General features: G+C 42.2%; 1 protein-coding gene across 1 annotated transcript in view; it reads left to right on the top strand.

Moving 5' to 3' along the window:
* Positions 1 to 235: 235 nt before the first annotated feature.
* Positions 236 to 21,787, top strand: part of ADCY8 (adenylate cyclase 8) — a gene marked incomplete at its 3' end in the record, with an annotated part of 115,986 nt that continues 94,434 nt past the window's right edge. Inside the window, exon 1 of the mRNA XM_084208275.1 lies at positions 236 to 1,174. Coding sequence (XP_084064401.1) covers positions 254 to 1,174 — 921 coding nt within the window. The 5' untranslated portion in view covers positions 236 to 253. The remainder of the gene's footprint in view (positions 1,175 to 21,787) is intronic.

Genomic DNA, 21,787 nt, shown 5'->3' on the forward strand with positions numbered 1-21,787 from the left:
CCGGACCCCGGCGGCCAACCAGCCCCGCCGCCAGCCGCGCCGCCAGACCCAGGGACCTGCCTATAAATGTGATCCCCGCACCGCCACACCACCGCCGCCACCCGTCTTTCGACATCCCCTCCCTTCGACATCCCCTCCCTCCTCTCCTGCGGTTGCATCCCTCCCCCTGCTCCCCTCCCCAAAGACGGTGGGTCCCCCCCCCGCTCCTGCCCCCCCTCGCCAGCCGGTGCTCTGCCCCCCGCCAGTCACCGCCATGGAGCTCTCGGAGGTGCGGTGCTTGAGCGACAGCGATGAACTTTACACCATCAACAGGACTCCCCCCGGCAGCGGCAGACCCCAGCGCCTACTGTGGCAGACGGCCGTGCGCCACATCACCGAGCAGCGCTTCATCCAGGAGCACAGCAGCAGCAGCGGCGGCAGCAGCAGCGGCGGGGGCAAAGGCTTCAGCTCCGACGAGACCTGCTGCCCCAACCACCACCCGCACCCACTGCACCACCTCCGGCGGCAGTCGGCCGGACGGAGTTTGGGCAGCGAGCGCCACAACAACGGAGGCACCAAAGTCTTCCCAGAGGGCACAAGCAGCAGTGGAGACTTGGGCTTTCTGCCCCTAGACTGTGCCCCCAGCAACTCCGACTTCTTCCTCAACTGGGGCTATACATATCGCGGGGTGATCTTCCCCACTCTCCGCAACTCCTTTAAGTCTCGGGACTTAGAGCGCCTTTACCAGCGCTACTTCTTGGGTCAACGGCGCAAATCTGAGGTGGTCATGAACATCCTGGACGTGCTGACCAAGCTGACCCTGCTGTTCCTCCACTTGACCCTGGCCTCTGCTCCCATGGACCCCATTAAGGGCATCCTCTTGGGCTTCTTCACCGGCATTGAGGTGGTGATCTGTGCCTTAGTGGTGGTCAGGAAGGACACGACCTCATACACCTACCTGCAGTACAGTGGTGTTGTCACTTGGGTGGCCATGGCCACGCAAATCCTGGCGGCAGGACTGGGCTGTGGCCTCCTTGGGGACGGCATTGGCTATGTGCTTTTCACACTTTTTGCGACCTACAGCATGCTCCCGCTGCCACTCACCTGGGCCATCCTGGCTGGACTGGTCACCTCTGTCCTGCAGCTCGTCATGCAGCTCGTTATCCCCCGGTTTGCTGTGACTTCTCTTAACCAGGTACTGTGGTGAGGAGAGGGTGGGAACAGTCCTCTTTCCATCACCCTGAGTGAGAGGAGTTGTGGGGGGATGTCCCAAAGGATCCCTTCCCTTTTAATCAGGTACTTGGAAGTTCATTGAATGGAGGGGAGATCATAGGAAAAAATCAACCTTCTTGTCTCCTCTTCTTCAGTCTCCCATTGCCCATCCCAGTGTTTCACCTCAAGCTGGGGGTTGGGACTTTCTAAGCACCCTGTCCTCTCTGCTTGTATTCACTACATTGCTGTCTCTTGAAATAGCATTGGGGAAAGAAGCTCCTGGGGCAAGTGGGGAGGATGGGTCATTTATTATTCCCCTCCCTGACTTCCAGCAGTGGTTTGGGTTTTGACATGACTCTGTCTTGGGAAGCTCTCCCAAGAGAGAGAATCTTTAAACTCTGAATCTGCTGGGGCAACTGGTACTTTTATATGTGAAGGGTAGCTTGATCTAAACTATGGGAAAACAGGAGCAGAGCATGCTGCTCTTCTGCAAGGAGAAACCAGTAAAAACTCAGTGAAGCCAGAGCAAAGCTTCCCTGGGAGATTTGGTGTGAGATCCTAGACTGTGTTAGAGGACACTAAGAAGCCTTTTCTGCCGATGGTCAAAGGGCAAATGCTGTTATGCTGAATTCTTACAAGTGATGTCTAGGACAGAGTGATGGTTACATGGTGGGGCGTTGTGTGATGCAGACTGCTGAGAAGTGCTGGTCAGGATAGGTCTGAGGGGTTAAAACCAGGTTTCACCTGACTTCACACACAGATGACTTCTTCCACAGTAAAGCGAGAATGCATCAAACTCCCCATATCCCTGCAAGGCAAGAAATAGTGGGTACTAGGACAACTTAATCCTGGAGAGTCTTGCTGCTCCCGTTTCCCTCCCTTTCCTGACTGTCACATATCAGTGCTATCAATATTCATAGCAGATTATCATCTCCATTTGGCTTGCTCAACAGAATTGGGGAGAAAAGGGCGGAGATACTGTCAGATAATCCCAAAAGGAGGGAGGGTAAAGAGGAATTTGTTGCTGGTGGCATGTTATTTATATGAGTGTTGGGATGTGCACCTGGTAAGTGACTGATCTTGCACCTGGAAGTTTGATGTCCATGATTCTTGGGACACATCTACCTTCCTTAGACCCTGGTCCTCCTGAAACCCCTGCCCACCCCTGCCCATGCCCTTACTACATGCACTTGTTAGCTGTGGGCTGCCTCACCTCATGTTCCAGGGATTGGGCTCACCCTGCTTTGGGAAAAGCTGCCCCGGTGTGTTGTGCCTTGGATGAGCCCTGTGAGGCAGGTAGGCTGTGGCAGAGTTGTTGCCCAGCCCTTGGTGATGTGCTGATGAATGAACTGCAGCTGCATGCCGTGTCCTACTCCCATGCACTGCTGGTGTTGTTAGTGAAAGGTCAAAAGCTGTATGAGTTATGCTGATTTTGTAATTTACTTCCATGTCCTCTCCTGGAGCTGTGAGTAATGTGCTGCTATCTCATTACGCACCAGTATCGCAGCTGTTTAGCTGCTACACACACACAGAACACACACATTTCCCAGGAGACATACTAGTATCTGTGTTTTGCAGCCAGTTGTGTGAACAAACTGCCTTTGAGTGATGCACAATGAGAGATTACCAGCCAGATGACTGCCTTCATGAACTATGTATCTAAATCTCCTTAACGGGATCCACGCAGCTTCTCACACGTCGGTGCTGATTTACACCGGCTGCCAAGGGACCACTTAACACAGCCCGCCGCTTCGCCCCTTTGCCTCCGGCCCCTGCGGGAGAGGCCGGACCCTTCCCCGCCCCGGGGCTGCCTCCCACCTGATGCCAGAGGAGCTCGGAGGGGTCGGGGAGGCGCTGGTTCGGGCGCGGAGGGCAGCGCGGGGGGCGTGGGGGATGTGCGGAGCGCGGCCCCGAGCGCTGTCCGCCTGCGAGGTGCTGAAGGCGGCGCGGCGCGGCCCGGGGGCTCCCTCCAGCGGCTCGCGGGCCCCGGGCTCCCTCCAGCGGCCCCATGGGCACCGGGGGCTCCCTCCAGCGGCCCCATGGGCACCGGGACCTCCCTCCCTCCAGCGGCCCCATGGGCACCGGGGGCTCCCTCCAGCGGCCCCATGGGCACCGGGACCTCCCTCCCTCCAGCGGCCCCATGGGCACCGGGGCTCCCTCCAGCGGCCCCATGGGCACCGGGGCTCCCTCCAGCGGCCCCATGGGCACCGGGACCTCCCTCCCTCCAGCGGCCCCATGGGCACCGGGACCTCCCTCCAGCGGCCCCATGGGCACCAGGGCTCCCTCCAGCGGCCCCATGGGCACCGGGGGCTCCCTCCCTCCAGCTGCCCCATGGGCACCGGGGGCTCCCTCCCTCCAGCGGCCCCATGGGCACCGGGGGCTCCCTCCAGCAGCCCCATGGGCACCGGGGCTCCCTCCAGCGGCCCCATGGGCACCGGGACCTCCCTCCCTCCAGCTGCCCCGTGGGCATCGGGGCTCCCTCCAGCAGCCCCCGGGGACCGGGACCTCCCTCCCTCCAGCTGCCCCGCGGGGACCGAGCTCGCCCACGACCCCTCGTCCCTCCGCGGCCCAGACCCCACGGCCCTCACCCTCCCGGGCCACCCCTTGCCGGGCGGGCATGGGCTCGGCCCCGGGGAGCCAGAGCTGGTGCCCGGGTGAGGCACAGCCCTACTTTGGCACTTTCTAGCGTTGCACCATTTTCTTACTTTTGGCAGAGGATTGCTGAGCGCTCTCGAGCATTAGTGGACGAGGGCTTTTGCGGCTGATGGTTGCTTCATAGGTGAAGACAGATAATTTAAATGACTGTGTCATCAAGGTTAGGTAGAAACCTTCCAGCCAACAAAGATTTCTTCCTCCTGCAGGCAAAACATTCTCTTTTATCTCAAGGCTTACTTTCTCAGGTAAAAGACAGGATCTTCCCTTCAAAGAAGCTTTACAAGACTAAATGAACTATTTGATTATGTAGCAATATCTGTGAGCATCTTGCTCTGCCTCAGGATGCAGACAGATGCTTACACTGGACAAAAACCAGGAATTAAAGTATGCAACGAAAAAAAAAAGCAGATGGTGAAACTCAGATCATGCTACAAACAGTCTTGGGTCAATTTAGTATTGGACCCAGTAGCCTCCGTGGGCAAAATGGTTGTGATTATCTTAGTCACACATCAGCCATACATCTATCTAAACTCATAAAGCTGTGACAGTTTACACAAAAGGAAAATCAAGTGCTTTGATGTGTTTTTCCCTAACCTCTTAGTTAAGTTTAGGTTTCACTGACAAGTTTGTTTACAAGCAGGTCAAACCATTAGTAAAGCTGCATACAAGCATGCAGTACTGCTTCTTGGTTCACGATTTGTTGTAGTTTTTATGGATTATCATGAATACAAATAATTTATTCTGTTTACCTTTTTTTTCTTCCAGTAACTCTTAAGATGTCACCTGATTTTTCTTCCCTAGCATCCTAGAAAAAGGTGAAGGAGAAAGGCTTGAAATTAGATTTTTGTAAAGTAACAAGAACAAAAACCCAAAGTCACTAATTTCAATCCTGCTAAGTGTTGAGTATTTCTGGGGGGATATGATCACTCTTTAGCCAAACTGACTCCAGCCTGAAATGCTGAGGAATGTGCTGCTGCTCAGCTTGAGGGGAACCATGAAAAAGAGACTGATACCATGACTTAGGTAAAGCCTGCACTGATACCGATTAAAGATTTGGTCAGGAAGCAAATGAGAATAAAAGACCTTACTGGTAAACAAGTGCAGTGTACGGATTTGTGTGCCTGGCCAGATACCATGATGGGGTAGTGTTTGTCTCTGACTTTCCCCAAAATGAAATTTTATTTGTATTGTGTTTATTTTTACTTTTTCCTGGGTAACAATGTATGCTATCTGAAATTTCAAGGACCACATGTGTTTCAGGCATATGAGGAAGAACAGACAACTCAGAGCTCCTTCATGTTATGTAACATCGGCAGATGATAATATAGACATGAGTTTTGACAGGCTTGAAATTACGTAAACTACACACATACTCTGGATTTTAATCCTCTGCCTTTGCACTCTTCATTCACATGAGCAAGTTCCACCAGAGTCAGTAAGACTACTCTGATTACTAAATCACATATATAAGGGATCCCTTGCAGAACCAAGTCCTAAATTATGCATATTAAATAAAACTTTAAAAACACATTCAGAAATCACCCTAAAGTGGATAATAATAAGACTGGGTAAACTCATTCTTTTCCCTCTATCTTTACAAGCCTAGGCAGTTCTGTGAATTATTTTTTCCCTGCTTATTTTTTCCCCAGATCCTCTCTCTGTGTTATTAATAGAGAGAAAGGCAGAATTTATGGAGTCACAAGGAGCCCTACAGAGATAAATCTGTGTAATTGTACAATGGAAACTGACAGCTTTTGCATGCGTTTCAGTTGCATGTTTTCCAAAATCTGATCATAAATATCAGAACATGAGTATATGCAAAAACACACTCATCTCTTCAAAATTTCTAATTTTCTTCAGCAAGGAAAATGCTTGTGGAAAATCTATCCAATCTGTAAAGTATAAGGACATTTCAAAGTTAGCTACCATTTCAGAAGCAGAATCCAAGCACTCAACCTTTCTCCTAATGTTTGCTTTTGTAGCATTATTTGCTATGCATTTTTCTGCTGTAGTGTTTTGTGGACTACTTATAAACTGAGTGTGTGATTTTAGACTGGATTACGAAGTGCTTTCCTTTTATATCCTGTAATATCACCTGACCAGTATCAGTGGGTCACAGCTTAATTAGATTAGCATTGGATACACTTTTCTCTGGAGTAGCTGCATCATTGTTGTGCTAAGTAGGGCAGATGCACTAAGTATATTTGATGATTAATTGCCTCCAATATATAGGAACTCAGGCAAAACCATGAATGAAACCTGCTTTCATCAGTGAATTTCAGCTTACAACAGTCAGTGTGCTTGCTCTCACTAAAACTTACCATGCTAGATTTGATATGATTTTTTTTTCTGCTGTCAAGACACTTCTGGGTTGCTTTCAAGGGTTTGTTTATTGCTTGCTTGTTGTTTTTCATGGCCTAGAAAGAGGCATGTGCTCCAAAACAGCAACATCTAATGCAAAATAATCACATACCAGAGCAGTGCACTTACAGCTCACAGTTAACAGCAGATCATGTTTGAATGATCCTTATTAGCCTGTACAGAAGTCTGAAGGGGATAAACATCTCCAGTTCAGCTTCTTACTGCACTTCTCAGCACTTCAATGATGTCATGGGAATAGGAAAGAGAAGAAGGCAAAACTAGAGCTGTTCAAGGGATTAGTCTTTTTCCAGAAGGCAGGGAAGGTTGAAGGTAGAACAACTTCTCCTTACCTTTTCATTATTTCAGAATATCTGGCTATGCATGAGATAAACTACAGTGTTTCACATAAAAGGTGAAATTTAGCAAGCAGAAAAAAAATTACGCTTTTAAATTAATGCTTGGGTTGATGGAAACTCCAAACCTGAAAATCCTTACTCAGCTTCTGCCTGGCACTCCTTCCTGTAGGCACAAAATGTATAAGGGTCTGGGCAAGTGGTCGGTGCCATGGTGGGGAGTGGGCTGAAAGGCAGCACCCATAGCGTGGTGGCAAGTGGCTCCTTTCAAAGTGACAACCTGTCACAAGTGGGGTCCCCATGGGATCAATATTGGGCTCAATGATGCTTAATGTCTTTATAAGTGATCTGGAAGATGGGATCAAGTGTACCCTTATAAAGTTTGTCCATGGTCCCAAACTGAGTAAGGAAAGGAAAAGCCCACCTGCAGGAAGATCTGAATTGTCTGGAAGAGTGAGCTAGCAATTACCCTATGAAGTTCAAAAAGGACAAGTGTAAGATGTTGCATCTAAAAAACATAACCCAGGACTGTAGCACAGGCTGGGAATGTGCCTGGCTGGGAAGCAGCTTTATAGAAAGGGATCTTGGGGTCCTGGTGGACAACAAATTCAGAATGAGTAACCAGTGCGCAGCTGGGGCAGAGGAGGCCAGCAGGAGGCTGGGCTGCTGACATCCCCAGCAGAGATCAAGAAGTCATTATCTCACTTTATTCAGGATTTGCCTGGCCTGGAATACTGTGTTCAGGTTTGGTCCCAGCTATACAAAAAAAAAGTGGACTGGCTGGACAGACTCCAAAAAGGCCACAAAGATGAGCAAAGAAGGGGAAGCCAGATGTATGGGGAAAGGCTGAGAGAACTTGGTTTGTTCAGCCTTGAATAAAGGAGGCTTAGGGGAGACATTTTTACCCTCTAGTATTTTAAGGATGGAAACCAAGATCAGACCTTTCTTACAAGGAGTCTTATAGAAAAGGTGAGGGGTAATATGTAAAAGTAACTCTTGGGGAGATTATGATTGTACACAAGATGAAAAATATTTGCAATGAGAATAATCTCTCCAGGGAAGTGATTGATTGATTGACATCGGACACTTTTAGGATTCATCTGGACAGGATGCTTGGCCATCTTGTCTAGACTGTGCTTTTGACAAGAAAGGCTGGACCAGATGATCCCGGAGGTCCCTTCCAAACTTGCATTCAAAGTGTCTGTGACTACATGATCACATTTCTCTTAAGTATAGCCTTCTTGCCCTTAACTGTATTTCTGTTTCTGTGCATCCCATGAAGTGTCTCAATAACTCTAAGTTATCAGGCAGCCTACCCTACCCAGCATCCAAACACTGATCTTCTTGGAACACATTTTGCAATTGTGCTACACACACAGCACCTGTCCAATGTCAGTAGACAAGGTTATTGTGCTCTTCCTCTGTGTAATAAACGTAGTAATGAAAATATTCCTGGCATGTGGCAGACCAATGATGAATCCCTTTTTCCCTAGAGGGGATTGAAGTCTGTCTCTCTTACCTCACCAGAGAGTTTCCAAAGCAAACCCATTCCTAGCACAACTGCTCTTCTGTGAAGATAAAAGTTTAAGATGCAATGTGAAAAAAGAAAAAATTAAAAAACAATGATATTGACTCTGTAGCCAACTGCTTATGGAATTCATCACTGGAGGTGTCCTTACTCAACATTTTATTGTTTTATATAATGTTGTTAAATCATTCCCTTGAACACAGGTTCCTATACAGCAGACTGTACAGTTTGATCTCCACTCTGACATGATGAATTTTGAACCTCTTTTTCAGAGTGCTGAAAAGTCCAAGTTTGTAGGTGAAAGCATCACAGTGATTCTGCAAATCAGGGAAACCGATGGAAATTAGGGAAAATTGAGGTTTTAGACATACTCCCTGCCTTTCATAGTCGCAGAGTCTTTTAGCATGCATGCGAGGATCAGTAAGAGTATGGTGGCATTCAACATAGGCTTCTGAATTAAACTCTTGTAGTTATGTGTCTGCAAATGAGTTGCTCAAGGACCTTGCTTTGTGGCTTATGAGCCATTTTTTCTTCATCTTGCCTTTCTTACAAAGACAAGTTCTGTCACAAGTTCTTGGTTCAGTGCAGCTTGTACCTATCATGAGTGCAGAAAGGACTGTAAAGTTTCAGTCTGACCCAAGGAGGGAGATGAATGCAAATGACTGGGTTAGTGCTGCAGTGAATCTTGAGCATTTTGTTAGCAGTCTCAGTCATTCAAACCAGGGATGGAAGAGACCATCAAAAGTGATCAAGCACAAAAAGTCCTGAGGATCTGGAATTTCTTGAAATGAAAGATTTTTCTAAGTGATATTAAGAACTGAATTACTCACAGGCTTCCAACAGCTTCATTTATATCCTTGATTTAAAGCCCACATAATGCAATACAAAGAATGCCATAGATATGAGGATTTTTAGGTGAATCATGAAGATGACTTGTCAGGATTCTCTTTAGGGAAATTTTTTCCTGTGAATCCACAGTTCTTCTGAAAAAGAACGCAAATGTAGACATCCAGCTCCTCCAGGAATCTCTCTGAAAGCTCTGTCATGCTTATCTCTCCAAACAGCCAGGTCTGCTGACAGAGATACCAGTGTGGTGCTACTTAACCTAGAACAAAAATATCAGGAACTGTACACAGGATGAAGTGCAAGGCAAGCAGCCATTGGCTGACAGAGGAATGTTTTGTCATACGAGTTGTATTTATTAGTAACTATTTAAAGAAATGCTGCAATTTCATTTGCCAGCTTCTCCTGCTGCAAGGTTTCATGCAGTTAGCTCTAGAGGAGAGAGGAAGGCTGTGAAGTTCATTAATTAACCATTGTTACAGTCTGTGAAGCAGCTGAAGTATATCAGTGTAAAAAACCATCAAAACTAACACAAGCCATTTTTTTTTCTATAATCACAACAAATAATTGTACTTCTTCCAAATAGTCTGAAGTTGGTCTTATAATTTTATATGATGCATTAGTTTAAATTTAGATAACAGTAGGCCCCAGTATAAATGAAATAATGTCTGAGTTCAATAATATAATTTTTTACTTCAATTTTATTTTTAAATTTTGATTTAATCATCACTTTACAGTTTTGTATTTTCCTCTATCTTTGCTTTCCTTTCCCTTAAAAAAATGCAGAAATTCTTCTTCAATTAAATTAATGGAAACATTCAATATTTTCAGAATCTTTATTTTGAAAATCAGTTTATGTCTTTGGGTTGTTGCAATCTTTAGGCACTCTATTATTTCTCCTTTGTTCAAACTCTCCTGCTTCATTTACCTTAGAACTATTCAGGGAGGTAGCTGTCTATTCTGTGTTCCTTGCATTAGGTCTGCCACAGTAGAAGACTCATTCATAAATCCATAACTATCACCACAGTGCAAAGAAGAAATAGTAAAAACCAGGAAAATTATTCAGCACAGAAAAACTAAATTATATTACGTGATATTACATGATATTACATTATATACATGTAGCAGAGGTTATATAATTCTGGAGATAGGATTTAAGGTAAATAAATTACTTAGATCTCAAGGAAGTCATTCAAATAATGGCATAAGATCTAGATATACACATTCTTTTATCCTATGATCCTCTTGTCATATGGGAAAATACCCCCAATGCTCAATAATATGAATAGGCTTCATAAGCATACTAGACAGGGTTATAATTGACATAGAAATCAACCCACCTGTGCTCAGTGTAATTTAGTATGCTTGTTCTTTTTGAGGAAGGAGTAATATTCACCATAGATTTCAGCTAGGGATTGAGAATGAGGATCATACCCATTCCATCACTAAATTACTCATAGGTCTGTGGTGACCCACACATATCTTTATGCATTTCAGAGCTTCATTTGATTTGAAAATTTGCCTTCCTCAGCTGCTGCAATAAGTGACTAATATTCAATTGCTTTGAGAGTTTTGTGTAAAACATCCCAACATCTTCTACTGCATTGGCTTCTTTCAGCCATATCACGTTTTTTGTTGAAGTATGAATCCATTGAATATAGTGGAATGCATGCATTTAACTTTATTCTTTCTTTAAAGACCTGGTTCCACATAATTCTCTTCAGAATTGGAAGGTATGTCCTGTTGGGAGAAGTTAAGAACTCTGGTTTTGTCTAGTTCAGAGAGGAGGAGGCTGAGGTGTGACCCTGTTGCTCTCTAACAGCTTCTTGAGGAAGGGAAGGGGTTGGAGAGGTGCTGAGCTCTTCTTCCTGGGATCCATTGACAGGACATGTGGGAATGGTCCAAAGCTGGACCAGGGACATCAGAGAATAGACATTAGGATGCATTTCTCTACCCAGAGGGTGTTAAAATATTGGAACAGGCTCCCTAGAGAGGTGATCAATGCCCCAAGTTTGTCAGTATCTAAGAGGCATTTGGTTAAAGCACAATGGGCTTTAACTTTTGATGGTCCCTGAAGTGGTCAGGCAGCTGGCTGTTATAAGTGCCATGAAACTGAAATATTCTATTCTATTCTATTCTATTCTATTCTATTCTATTCTATTCTATTCTATTCTATTCTATTCTATTCCAGCCTGATCATCAGCGACTCTAACAGCCTCCTGTACTGAGAAGATGTAAAAGTAGATGTCATATAGATAGAAAAGGACCTGGGAGTGCTGGTCAACAGCTGCCTGAACATGAGCCAGTGTGTGCTCAGGTGGCCCAGAAGGCCAATGGCAGCTGGCCTGTATCAGCAGTAGTGTGGGCAGCAGGGCCAGGGCACAGATTGTCCCCCTGTACTGGGCACTGGTGAGGCCATGCGTCAAATCCTGTGTCCAGTTCTGGGCCCCTCACTGCAGGAAAGACATTGAGGGGCTGGAATGTGTCCAGAGAAGGGCAATGAAGGTGGGCAAGGGTCTAGAGCACAAGTCTGAAGAGGAGCAGCTGAGGGGGGTGTGGGTGTTCAGCCAGGAGAAAAGGAGAATCAGGAGAGCCCTTATCACTCTCTACAACTGCCTGACAGGAGGCTGTAGCCAGGTGGGGGTTGCTCTCTTTTCCCAAATAACAAGAGACAGGATGAGAGGATGTGGCCTCAAATTTCCCCAGAAGAGGTTTAGATTAGATAATGGGAAAAATTCCTTCATCAAAAGGATTTTCAACAGGAACAGGCTGTGCATGGGAGTGGTGGTGTCACCATCCCTGGAGGGACTTAAAAGTCATGTAGATGTGACACTTAGGGACATGGTTTAGTGATGGACTTAGTAGTGCTGGGTTAACAGCTGGGCTTGATGGTCTTAGAGGTCTTTTCCAGCCTAACTGATCCTATGATTCTTTATAGTAACTTATTCTTGAAACATTAAGGGTGTAATATAACTCAAAATGGTCAGAGAGATTTACAGGAGATTCCTCAAGGATCTGAAGGTCCTTGAGAGAAGCCAGTGAAAATTTTTTTTTGAGACTTAAGCAGAACTTAAGTCATATGAAACTTGCCTAAAGGGCTGTACAAGTTTAACAAATTGCTGTAAAACCATTTTTCCATTCCAAAATGTAGGCAAATGCTACTCTGACTGATGCTAGGACAATTTACATGTTGTCTGCAATCCTGAGAGTAATATCAGTTTGCTGACAACCATAGGAAAAGCAGAATTTATTACATGTATTTAATTTGTGCTAATGGAATTGCTTTTGTGTGCTGTGTTCCATTAGCCACCTGAGAGGCTGTAAGAAATGCCAGAAGTGCACATGAAGTGCTCCTATTTTCTGTGTGATGGTACAGGATGGTACCCCCCATTAATCTTCTTATAATCTCAATAGCTCTTCTTGCTTAGAAATTATTTTTTCAATGGCTTATTATTTTCTTCCCTGTAAAAATACTCATATCTGGTTATTCTTAAGGTACATTTTCTCATGACAACCACTTTTCTTTGATAACACTCTGTGGTATATTACGTACGACAAGCATTCAGTTACTTCAAATCTCATCAACAATCAAAGCAAGAAAATCTAAAAGCTTTCAGTACAGAAGTCTCCGAGGCAATGTGACTTTGGAGAATGAGTGTAAAAGAATGAACCTTAACATGTCAATTATTTTAAATTCAAATCAAGAAAAGCTCTCATATACATAAAGATTGGTATAAGTTTAAGTTGTTCAAAATCCCCTAGAATTTTTACAAAGATTGTTAAGGTAGTTGCTCCATTCCTCTTCAAGCAGTCAACAGAACTTTGCTGGCCAGATTGTTTTCCATGACACCAGATCATGCTAACTTCCACACCAAGTTTAAAAATGGTCTATCCAAGTGAATTTATTAAAGAACACTTCTGACGGTGTACAAGAAGGAAGAGGATTTAAGATCACTTCTGATTTTCTTTTGCAATGCAAAGCTTCTGTAATTTGGATTGACCTAGTTGATTTTTTTTTAATCTAAAAGCAATGTATATATCTAGCAAGATTTCATATTTAAATTTCTAAAGGTTCAGACCAATTCATAGATTTACATATATTTTTATTATATTATGCGAATACTCAGCAAAAGTAATGCTGTAAAATTTCATGCTTTATTCCTTTTTTTGTAACTTGCTTTCAGGCTCAGTAATTACATTTGCAAGTCAAAATAATATTTACTATGTCCCTAAAGTTTGTGTATATCTGAAGATGGTTTATAGGTGCAATTTAAAAATGGAAAATATGCACACCATTAATTAAGCGATGTTTTTTCTAATTACTATCATTAAACTATAATCTGGAAATTAAACTGTCATATTCTGGCTAACAGCAATATGGATTCACAGCTGCAGATTTTAAGAGAGCTTGAAAGGTGTTTAGTCAAAGCTTAGTACCCTTTACTACAGAATGACAATTCAAGGAATTCTCAGAAAAGGAAAAAAGAAAATGCTAGAGTATCCTACAAATAAGGAAATCATTAAATATCCAACTCATAAACACATAAATACACAAAACGCCCAGAATTTTCTTGCAGAATTTGTACAAAACTTGTGGTCTCCAAAACATGGAAGGATAGATGGTTAGCTATCCTGAGTTAGTCCAGAGAAGGGCTATGAGGAGCTGCCAGATGAGGAAAAGCTGAGAGAGCTGGGACTGTTCAGGCTGGAATGAGAAGGAACAGGGGTATGTGAGGGGTGGTAATCTGATAATTATGCATGAATATATTACTCAAAAGTAAGGAGACAAACTTTTCTCAGCAGTGCCCAGAGACAGAATGATAATCAATGTGCATGAACTGAAATTCATTAAATTCCACTTTTACATTAAAAAAAATCATTTTTTACTCTAAATGTGAATGAACTCTATGACAGGTTGCCTAGAGATGTTGTGAAGTCTTCATTCTTGAGAATATTCAAAATCTGATGGGATAAGATCCTAAGCAGCTTGCAGGTCATCCTGCTTTGAGGAAGATCTGACAGTATGATCTCCAGAAGTCCTTTCCATTCTGTGATAGCAGTACAGGTATTGTTTCAAGAAAGCAGATACAAAGATCTACTGAGGATCTATCTGGAGGGCAGAACTAACAGAGGAATCCAGGCTGAACATGGTTACATGGTCATGTGCAAGGCGCATCTCCTGTCATCACAGGGTGACACCTGGTTCACATGCTGTGCCTTCTGCACAGTCCCTTCTAGCCCCAAGCCATGGGAGGGCCTTGCCTGCAGGTCTGTGTCATAGAATCATGCAATCATTTCTTTGGATCATCAAGTCGAACCCTAAACCTAGAACTCTAGAGTCTACCACATATCTTCAGCTCTCATTTCTTCATGGGTGTTGTTCTGTGGGTTTATCCCCATCATATGGTTCAAAGCTCAAAGCAGCAGCCCTGTCTTCCCCGTCCCCATCTACAGACATCAAGCACTGCCAGAGCAGAAACTTACTGCAAACATAAGGCACATGCTCACTCCACACTTCTTCTGGAGAACAATTCTGTCTCCACTTTCTAGGTCTCTGTGGTCTGTGCAATATTACAAGTGGAAGAGTTTGAACAATATTATTGATACACGTCTTTCTTTCTACCAGCAAAAAAAAAAATTCCTGTACCAGTACCAACAACCCAGTTTCACATAGTGAGATTGCTACGTTTATGATCAGAGATGTGATATAAGAGTGAGTGTGTGTGTGTGTGTGTGTGTGTGTGTGTACTGTGGTCTCCCTGCAGCTTTCTCAGCAGTCTTAAGTGCCAAAGAAAGCTGGAGGCAGGTTTACCCTCTGGCAGTCAGTCTGCCAAAGTTAGAACAATGTTTTGAGCAACAGATCCATCTATCCAACAACTATCCTTTAAAAAAAATAAAAGTAGAAACTAACCTTCTGCCAAGAAAGCACTGATGATCTTTAAACATACTGTTTTCTGTTGCAGTGGATCCTGTTTATTTTTACTGCTTCTCAGGATAGGGGATTACTCTAAAGGAAAATGAAGAGACAGTTGTGACAACTTTCAAATATGGAAGGGGTTGCTACAGAGAGGAAGAATTCAATTGCTCTTTGTTTCATCTATGAGTGATTGTGACATGATGGGTTAAGTTATTCTATGGAATAGCTACATTAGATAGTAGGAGAAATCTTGAAAAAACAACCTAATAACAGTATCTTGAATAACCTCATTTTGCTTGGAAAGTTTTACCTTGAGGTATAATTAAACAGTTTAGAGAGGTAATTTTTAGGAGTGATTTAGGTAATATCCAGGACCCCAGAGCATGGGTTAAGTGACTTATCAAAGTCCTCTCATGCCCTACTTTCTATAATTAAATGATACTTGCTCCTAATTTTGACTATGATGCAAAGTATTCTCATCCCCAGTTTCCAAAGAAGTAAACCACTTCATATATATAGTGATTGCTGCGCAGAGGCTGATGCATTAGTCTGAATTATTTTCATTTATGTAGCCTGAAATTCCACAGCTTCAGGTATTTATATCTGTGGTTTGCTACAGAAATGTTAGATCAAATAATAGCAAATAATATTGTTGATGGTGTAAGAAAATGAAGAATCTGATTTTCTCTTCCAAGAGAGTAACAACTGGTGGAGAGGCTGTGTTGCTAAGTCATGTAAACTTCAAAGCCAAAAACCCAAGGAGTGAATTTGTTGATTGAATAACAGTTGGTTTTGTCCATTGAAATTTTTAGGTCATCATCAGCTCATTTTATTTTACCTTTAATCTTCCTCATCTTATATCATTATCCTGGTCTGATTTATTTATTTTCATGGATACATATATATATCTATATACATATACATAAATATTTTCAGAGGAGCAGTGTTATTTTAGATTCTTTCTATTGTTTAAGTGTGCATATACCACTTAATTATAAAGAATAAGAATTTTCCTGGATGTTCCTGCTCTGAGCAAATATTGCAGTAATTGTGTACATTACTTTGGGACTGCAGCTGACTTTAGGGCTATTCCTAGATATGTGGTGCACATGAAAATAATGGAAACCAGATAGGAGTACATAAGTAAATATAGAGATTAATTACTGCTTGCTGAGTAGCTGGAGAATCATTAAGAGGTGGAAGAGTCCGGTGTCAAACTTTGCCTTTAAAAATCCATCCTAAACTCTGGGAATGCTCATGGAACATCTTGTCTGTTGCCAAGTTTCTCCATGTGTGACAGCCACAACAGGTTGATTAGACCTGAGGATGCTTTCTGTCACTGCAGTAACCAAGCTCCTTCCTTAAAGCTGAGCATCCTGCTCTGACACCAACAGGGAATTGGGCCTTTACTGTGGAACAGACACAAAATATTTCCTTCCTTCTCCAATAATGAGAAAGGCCATAGTAGCAGACAATTTTAACTCAGGGGACCTGTTGGCTAATGTTCCCTTCAAGGGCAATAAACTCTGACCTTGGCAGGATATTTTAATCCCGTTTTTCGTGTCGTGAAGGGCGATTCAGTCTTTCAGCAAAATGCTTTCATTCACAGACTACAAAATCAGTAGTAGTCATTCAGAATAATTGTACAGACAACTTTAATGAAAGATTTTCAGACAACCATTTCTGCTCCTGCTAGACACAGGACTCTGAAAAATGAGTACTTTGCAAATTATGCTGGAATTTTTGTTCAAGAGGGAGGATGGTATTAAACACACAGGCAAAATACTCTTGTTCTTAGTGGAAGTCAGGTGGTAGGTAAAGGTAGAACATCTTGAGGTTTTCATCATAATAATAATTTTAAAGATGATCCATACATTGACACTGTATGGATTAAGATGCATTTTTCCAGATGTCTTGTCATCCAGCAGAGAGTTTTTATTGAATACTGAGGTCAGCAAGAGCTGACACCTCCTAGAGGAGAGATTTTGGATCTCTGAGTGGCAATGACGTTTTAATTTCAGTTTTCCAGTTGAACTGAGAGCTGAGGAGTGCCACATGCTTCCCACATGCTGCAGGTGTGTTCTGAAACTTAAATATTTCTATGTTGCCACATTTTCCCTTCTGGGGGCTACCAGACATGTATCAGCCTAAGAAAGGCATTTCCACACCTAAAACTCTGAAGTTTTCAGAAATGCAGTAATTGCACTGCTTTACTACTTAGGGAAACATAGGAGATGTGAGGGTGAAATTTGGGGTTTTTCCAAATTCTTCCAAGAACTGAAAATTTTAATATAGAAACACACACACTTTTAAAAAATTAGCACTTCATAAAAGTATTCTGACTCTCCATATTTATCTTGCTTGTCTCCAAGTATTGTTCCCCGATATTTGTATTTTTAATATCATCTTGTGAGGTATTAGGTCACATAGTTCTACTTTTATAATCAATATTTTTTCCTTAAAAGCAATAACTGGCATGACTTAGAGTCCTTGTCTCTTTTTATAAACTCTGTTTGAAATACTGTATAGGAACATGTCAGAAGGTAAGAAAGAAGACCAAATTGCCTGGAAAAAGTAATTTATGATACTACTGCACAGTGCATTTATTGGAAAAATATGTAAAGTTTGTACCCATATAATGATTAATTGTGCTGACAAATAGAGGTGAATATTCATGAGGATGACAACATGGAGAAGTCATTTCAACTTGTTCCTGTTTCTACCTAGAGTTTGATATAGGTTACAGACGTAGTTACTGTACAGTGTCAGCACTGAGATATCAGCTTTATATCAACTAGTGAGTTCATGGTGCTGTCTACAGGCATGGCTTTAATTGCTTTCAGCACCACACTATCTAAACAAGAATAACTTGAACAATGGAACTTGGCTGGGGCTTTATTTTACTTTAAGAACAGAAAATTTCTCTTTTTTTTTTTTCCTGTTTGAAACAATCTGATCAATGCTAACTGGCTGAGTAGCAGAACTTGTGCAGTAAGAACAGATTTCATCCTTGTAGGAATATGAAAATATTCAAACTGTTATCAGGGAGGAGCCATAAGTGATTCCTTTGGATATCTGAAGTGCTTTGTTTCAATGTTTTGATATCTAACAGATCAAGACTGTTGGAAGAGACTGCTAAAAAACCCATCAGGGACAGGATGAATATCTCCATCGAACAGATGGAATCTGGATCAAGTGTCAATGAAGTGTCTCACCCTGTCATTACCTGTGACCTTCCTCCTTCAACCCTTTCATAATTTAACTACTAGAACTGTCTGGCTTTCAAAAAATATTAACCAGTTGGAAGACCAGTTTATAAAACTGATTGTCTTTGGTTTTCTTTTTTACAGCTCAGAAGTAATGTTCTCTCCCTTGCCTGAAATTCCGGTAAGAAATCAACTTTATCAGCTAATTCCTGGCTGAAATGATGGGATGGTTTTTGTGCCACAAAACACAGTGTCATCAGCCTTGATATTCATATGCCAGCATGTCCAAAACCACGCTCAATTTCTTTTCAAGCACTGTTCTGCTTGAGTGCTCCTAGGAGCACAATATTTATGTATCTTGACTACAGTGATATTGACTTAAATATTAAATCTGTGAGCTAAATATTCAGTAAGACCAAACACTGTTTTGCTCAAGATAATTTCCTTTTGAAGACAATCAGCTTCTGTGTGAGCAGGTAAAGACTGACCTTGCTCCTCAGTGGGTTCCTTTACACAACCCAAACTGCAAAAATGTCCACATCATTCACGGCTGTGCATTGTATCCAATCCTGTATCCAGCCATCCTTATGTAAATAATCTGAGGGGCTTCTCTTGTTAGTTTATGTCCACCAAGTTTTAACAGTCTCCAGAAGCATTCCTTGTATCAGCAGGATTCATTATTCAACATCAGAGACAGGGGTTGTTTTGCTTTGCGTCATTTATTTAATATTCCATGAACAGTCCAGTTTCTGTTTCTCCTGCTTATACAAGCAGGGAAAACAAAGGCATGGCTTGTATTGTCAGGCAAGGAGAATTTGGCTCACGGTAAATATCAGGGTTTGAAGCTAATCCCATCCTTGTTTTAAACCAGAATAAGCCAGTGTCTTCAAAGGAATTAGTCCTAAATCACACCCCTGTCAGTGCAAAATGAATCCTGCACTATATGTCTCCTCTGCTAGCAACGTTTCAGGAGAAGCCTAATCCTTCATTATGTGTCTCTGGTATATTCTGTCAGCCAAGGACTGAATAAACTCTTTCCCACAGCACTCTCTGTACTTTTGATGTCAGTTTGACTTCTTCTAGCTCGCCACACTGAAGCGTTCACCATGACTAACAGCAGAACAACACCCACAGGTTTCACAAAGGAAAATGTTTGTCCTTGCCTAACTCTCTGAGATAACATTTTAATCCAGCGGGTCTGGAATGTTGTAACCTCTCATGGCTTTTGTCTGGTACATTTCCATTTGCTCCCATGTCCCTTCCCTATTTTCTATCCAGGGTATCCCTAAATGATAGCTTAAAAAACTTGAGATAAAGCAGACTTTAAGGAACTATCAAATAACACTAGATATCAATAAAATCCCTGTTTAACCTTGAGTGACTCATGTCATCCGCTGTGCCTAAGACATGTTCAGTTCAGCCCTGGAGGACAAAGTCTCCTGGGCCCTACTATAAATCCCCAGCCATCCTAAAATTTTTGTTGCAAGTTCATCCAAATCTTCATGGCCTCTCCATTTCCTGAAGTCTCCCAAGGTCTTAGCACTGGTTCTCAGTGGGGTTAAGGATACCTGAAATTCAGTGTACACTGAAATCAAACAACTGCTTTTAGTATGCCCAAGATTTCCCTGAAGTAAGTGTAAGTCCCATATTTACAGCTCAACAGGGACAGTTAAGAAAATAGGTGTTTGGGGTTTTTTTGTTTTGGGGTTTTTCAAGGTTTTACTAGGAAAGGACTCTAAAATGGAATTCTTGTTTCTGTCTTTTCCTGGTTTTCAAATCATCCCATTCAGCAAAAAAAGGAGATACTGAGGGAAAAAATAAAGACAGGAATATAAATTTCTTTTATTGGAGCTTTCTAGTCACTTTTCAAAAAATAATTTTAAGTGGAAACAGAGCAACCATGATGAGAAATTTGGAAGGAAAAGATATTTTCCATATTATTTCTGGTCTAGCAAAGCTAAAACCTGATCTGGGGACTCTTAAGTTGATTCTTGCTGTCTCACACATCAATCAGCTGTAAATTCAATGAGCAAGCTCCATCACCAGCGACACTCATGCAAAATGGCAACAACTTACAGGTCAAACTTTGGGGAAAACGTAGCCTTGAGATTGGCCTACTCTAAAAAATGCTAATAATAAAGTGTAAAGACATTTTTTTCACTGTTTTGGCTTCTTTTTTATATTATTATTTTGGGGGAATAGTTTTAAAAAAGAACAGCTGGAAGGGATAATTTGTTTGCCAGCAGGTATCACTGATTAACACACACAGGTAATTATTAGAGCTTCCCATCAGAATACAAGCAGGTTTTGGAAAAGTACACTCGACACTGTGATATCCCTCATGTATTTTTCATTAGCAGTATTCTCAGTACTATTTCAGTTAAACTAAATCACTTTTTAATAGGTATTAGTCTCACTCTGACACAGACTAGAGTGGATTTCATAAGGTTGTCTATTTCTTGATAAAGAGTTCAAGAGTAATTTCAGATCATTACATTTTGCTATTACTTTATTTTTTCCCATTGTAATATCAAAAGGGAAAAATGGTTTGCAGAATCTTGCTTCTTTCTTTGTCCTATGGATATAGCTTGGTAATTCAGAGGAAAATACATGCAACCTGGCCTAACATAACTAGGAAGAATAATGACAAGTTTCTCTTGTTGTTAGAGCTCTGTGGAATGCACCAAGGCAGGGTCACCTGCACACAAATTATGACAATTGCCAGTTCCAGTGGGAAGAGACATGGAGTGTTTACTGCAGGTAATTTCTGGGACATGAACACAATTCATCAGATGGAAAGGGAAATGATGTATGCCAGAAAAGAGGAACAGCTGTCAACCCTACAACATAATTATTGGCCACCCTTTGACATCTTACTTTGGATAAGAGCCATTATCCAGAGCAATAAAAACAGCTGTGCAGAACAACACCCCAAAAATACTTAGCAGAAACACACACTACATAATTCGCACCTCCTTAAAATGTAGTGAAACTCTTTCCACTGCTGTAACACAGCTTTGATGTGGGTTTTTTTTCCCCTCCAATACTTCTAATTGGTTGCACCATCTAGTAAGGGGTCTAGTAGGATTTCTTCTGCTTTGGCTATCTGACATTGACTTAGGTAAAAATATTGTAATAATTTGAACAAAATTTCCAGAAGTGATTTTCACTTTAGGCATCCTAATTTTAGGTTGTTCAGGCTCATCCTAAACTCAGTGATGCTCTCAGACTTTTCCAGACCAAGTGTCAGCTGGAATTTTTTGTCAGTGAGATGATGTTTAATGCTTGGTCCTCAAATGTACAGTAAAATTCTACTGGGAGACACTTATTTGCAACTCAGATATCCTTGCATGCAATGCAAGGGGAAAATTTAATATTTTGTAAGGCTTGCTTCAAAAAAACCCAGAGGCATTAGTTTTAATTCTCAATATCCAGGAAGTCATGGGTATACTTCCCCATTTCAGATTAATTTCTTGTAAATCTTTCTTTAGATGTTGTAACTTTCAGTTGGAGTAATTTATTTCTCAAGGAGCTTTAAATGGAATGTGGCTCCTTTTTGAACATAGTCACTTTGATACTTGTTTTGAACAGTAAATATGCAGTTTGTAAGGGTGGACAGCTTCTGCATAGAATCATAGAATATACTGAGTTGGAAGGAATCCCTAAGGACCATTGAAGTTCAGCTCCTTGCCCTGCACAGGACAACTGCAGCAATCACCATGTACCTGAGAAC

This window comes from Fringilla coelebs, assembly GCF_963513975.1.
Source record: "Fringilla coelebs genome assembly, chromosome: 1".
NCBI lineage: Eukaryota > Metazoa > Chordata > Aves > Passeriformes > Fringillidae > Fringilla > Fringilla coelebs.